This window comes from Haemaphysalis longicornis, unplaced genomic scaffold, assembly GCF_048455015.1.
Source record: "Haemaphysalis longicornis isolate Haplotype H1 unplaced genomic scaffold, Haemaphysalis longicornis Haplotype H1 scaffold_10, whole genome shotgun sequence".
NCBI classification, from domain to species: domain Eukaryota; kingdom Metazoa; phylum Arthropoda; class Arachnida; order Ixodida; family Ixodidae; genus Haemaphysalis; species Haemaphysalis longicornis.
Genome location: NW_027526204.1, coordinates 18,106,493 through 18,109,188, shown reverse-complemented (window position 1 = coordinate 18,109,188; position 2,696 = coordinate 18,106,493). Strand labels below are relative to the sequence as shown.

Below are 2,696 nucleotides of genomic sequence, written 5' to 3'. Positions count from 1 at the left end.
GGCTGCGAAGCTGTAAACGATACCCACAACGCTTACCCTTGCGGCGTCACTTGAATTCCCACACGTGCCATCCGCTAACTGCTACTACCCATGACGCTCATCGCCTTCCTGTCTCACTTTTCTATTGACGAATTGAACATAGGTGTGTCCAATGCAATTCAAATTCCCCGCTTTCGCAGTGCTTGCGAACCACCTGCGTGAAACAGCGCGAGGAGGAGTTGTGTTCTTTTTTGCTTGTTTACATGTCGCACGTGCCGGCACCTTACTGCGCAATTTCTTAGGTGCCGTTTAGGGCAACATGGGCGACTTTGGCATCATCTCTCCCACTGCTTCCCCCACACTTTTGTTGCATGCGTCGCCACAAAAGAGCGCTCTCCCCCTCCACAGATGCTGATTCACAACCACCGTCTGTCTCCCCCCGTCTGCACGTGTGGGCGTAGCTTATTCGACAAGAGGACGGGCTCTTGTTCTTCTTCTCTATGCGGGCCCAGGTTCAATCCTTGCCGGTGACAGTAGTTTGTGTATCCGGGGCTAGTAGCCAGTAGTAGCCTGGGATGTTTGTGTAGCCAGTAGTAGCCCGAGAGTTCTCTGCTGACGCGAACACGAAGATTTCCTTTGCTGGTTAGAGGTATACTGCTTCGCACTAAAAAGCCGTTTACGATGACATAAGCCTCGGTTGCTCTGGGGTCCTCCTGAGCACAAGAAAGTGTCTCCAAAAGTTTTTTTTTTTTATTCAATGCCGCTAATACTCAAACTTCCACCGCTCTTTCGTTAACAGGTGGTGCGGGCCACAATGTTTGCTCAAAAGACGTCCGGCGGTGCCTCGGAGACTGTGGCCACGTACGAGAACAGCCGCACCGGAGTGCGCCAGCTCAGCGTGGGGCGCCACATCGGAGACAGGTACTGCCAGGCCATTCGAAAGTTTAGCATGCAAAGCCACGTTACTCCCTAATATTGTTAAGAATTCACCTCACTTCTTTCAAATGTTCTTTTATAAATGTCACCCCCCTTACTCAATGCTCTTCAATGGGCCTGTAAGGTATAATAAATAATAAATAAATAATTATGCAGAATAGTTCGACTCGTCGGAAAGTACACTCGTCGTACGCGGAACTCAATACCCCACGACTTGTCCGCCGTTAGAACCGATAGGTGAAGTGTATGTGGGTGGTGAAGCGAGCTGAAATGAAAGCTAAACCACTATTGCTAAGGGTGAGGTGAACGTAGCTGGTGTGACACCTCCTCGGGAAACGTCCGGAATATTCGGGAACGTGGCTTGGACGCCACGGTTTCTTGAAACGGTTTCTTTAAGTGCTGGTCGCTGTAGGATGAGCGCGTAATCTGCTTCCATGGAATTTAAGCACTAGAGGGTATGACGGCATGGCGATAATGGAAGGTACCGAGCTGTTAGACTCGCGCTGGGATTTCTTTTTCTGTATCCTTCGAAATGTTCCTAGGGGTAATTGGCTCGCATTGTTTATCTACGTACATGATGACTACGTGGCCGTCAGGGCAGATTCGTTCACAAACAGCTTTGCCAGCTTCGCTCTTTGCCAGGACCTCTACATATACGGCCAATTACATAGTCATGAATGTGACAACTGTGACAACTCCTGTTTAAATTCTGCATTATATCAGTAACAAAGTTAACCCTTTCTTCTCGCAACAAAGTAACTGTCCTGTATCGGGGTGGGGCAGCGGAGCATCAACTGGACGGCAGTTCTGTAGAACAACATTACTTCTGTTCGTCATGACCTGACCGAACACATTCCATTAAAGGAAAACAGGGTGGTGCAGAAATGAGGACCGAAAGCGTGAGTGGTCACCCCCTTATCTTACATGCATTCGAACAGAATACTTTAAAGCGAGCGCACGCTACAACACCCTACTCTTTCAAAATTTGGAAACGCTCCGAAACTATAGCAACGTTTAGGCATGCCTATGCTACCTAAAGTCAGGATGTAAGGGGAGAACATGTGCATAACTGAGTTTCTGTGGACCAAGGGCACTAACTGCCGACCCAAAGCAACATGACGTTCCCCAATTGTCGTTCTGTCGGCCAATTAAGCGTACTGCGCGTCTCAGGTCGAACGACTAAGAGTTTCCTTTCACATGCTAAGCACAAGGCGGCAAACACGGGCCTGTTGTTTGTGCATCAATTTTTGGGTGTCGCCCATTTACCGCTCACTTTTTTCGAAGGCGTCTCCAGCTACCGTTGAAAGATCATTTCTACGATAAAAAATGGTTCGGTCGGCACGAGAATCCTGGGACGCTCGCCACCGAGTCTGTACACAAAGCAGCCGCGTCGGCGGATTGCTTCGAAAGCGCGTCATCCCTATTTCATATTTGCCGCGCTTTCGAGGCGCTTTTTCAAAGAAAGTGGTACGAGTTGTGCCGCGCCTCCGCCAGATGGCGCCACGGGTCCCGTGACGGAGAGAAGACGCAGGGAAACATCCCCCTCGCGAGGGGCACGATCAAATGCAGAGCATTTCCGGGGGCGCACGACGTTAAGTAGTTTGCGTTACGTTAATGTTGTTGCACTTGTGGCAACTGCTGACGAGAGAGCGCTCGTCAGCAGCAATTTGAATGAGTCAACGATATAAGGCGCGTTCGTAGCGTCCCATTCTGTGTCGGCTTTGTGGCGAAGTTGGTAGAGCACCATGTACATTGCGTTCCGCCCGCATGGTCGAGGGATC

At 50.0% G+C, this 2,696-nt stretch overlaps 1 protein-coding gene across 1 annotated transcript in view; it reads left to right on the top strand.

Annotated features, from left to right (window-relative positions):
* The first annotated feature begins 782 nt into the window (after positions 1 to 782).
* The window catches only part of LOC144157632 (myeloid leukemia factor 2-like), a 4,850-nt gene continuing 2,936 nt past the window's right edge, over positions 783 to 2,696 (top strand). The window contains exon 1 of the mRNA XM_077688459.1: positions 783 to 900. Coding sequence (XP_077544585.1) covers positions 794 to 900 — 107 coding nt within the window. The 5' untranslated portion in view covers positions 783 to 793. The remainder of the gene's footprint in view (positions 901 to 2,696) is intronic.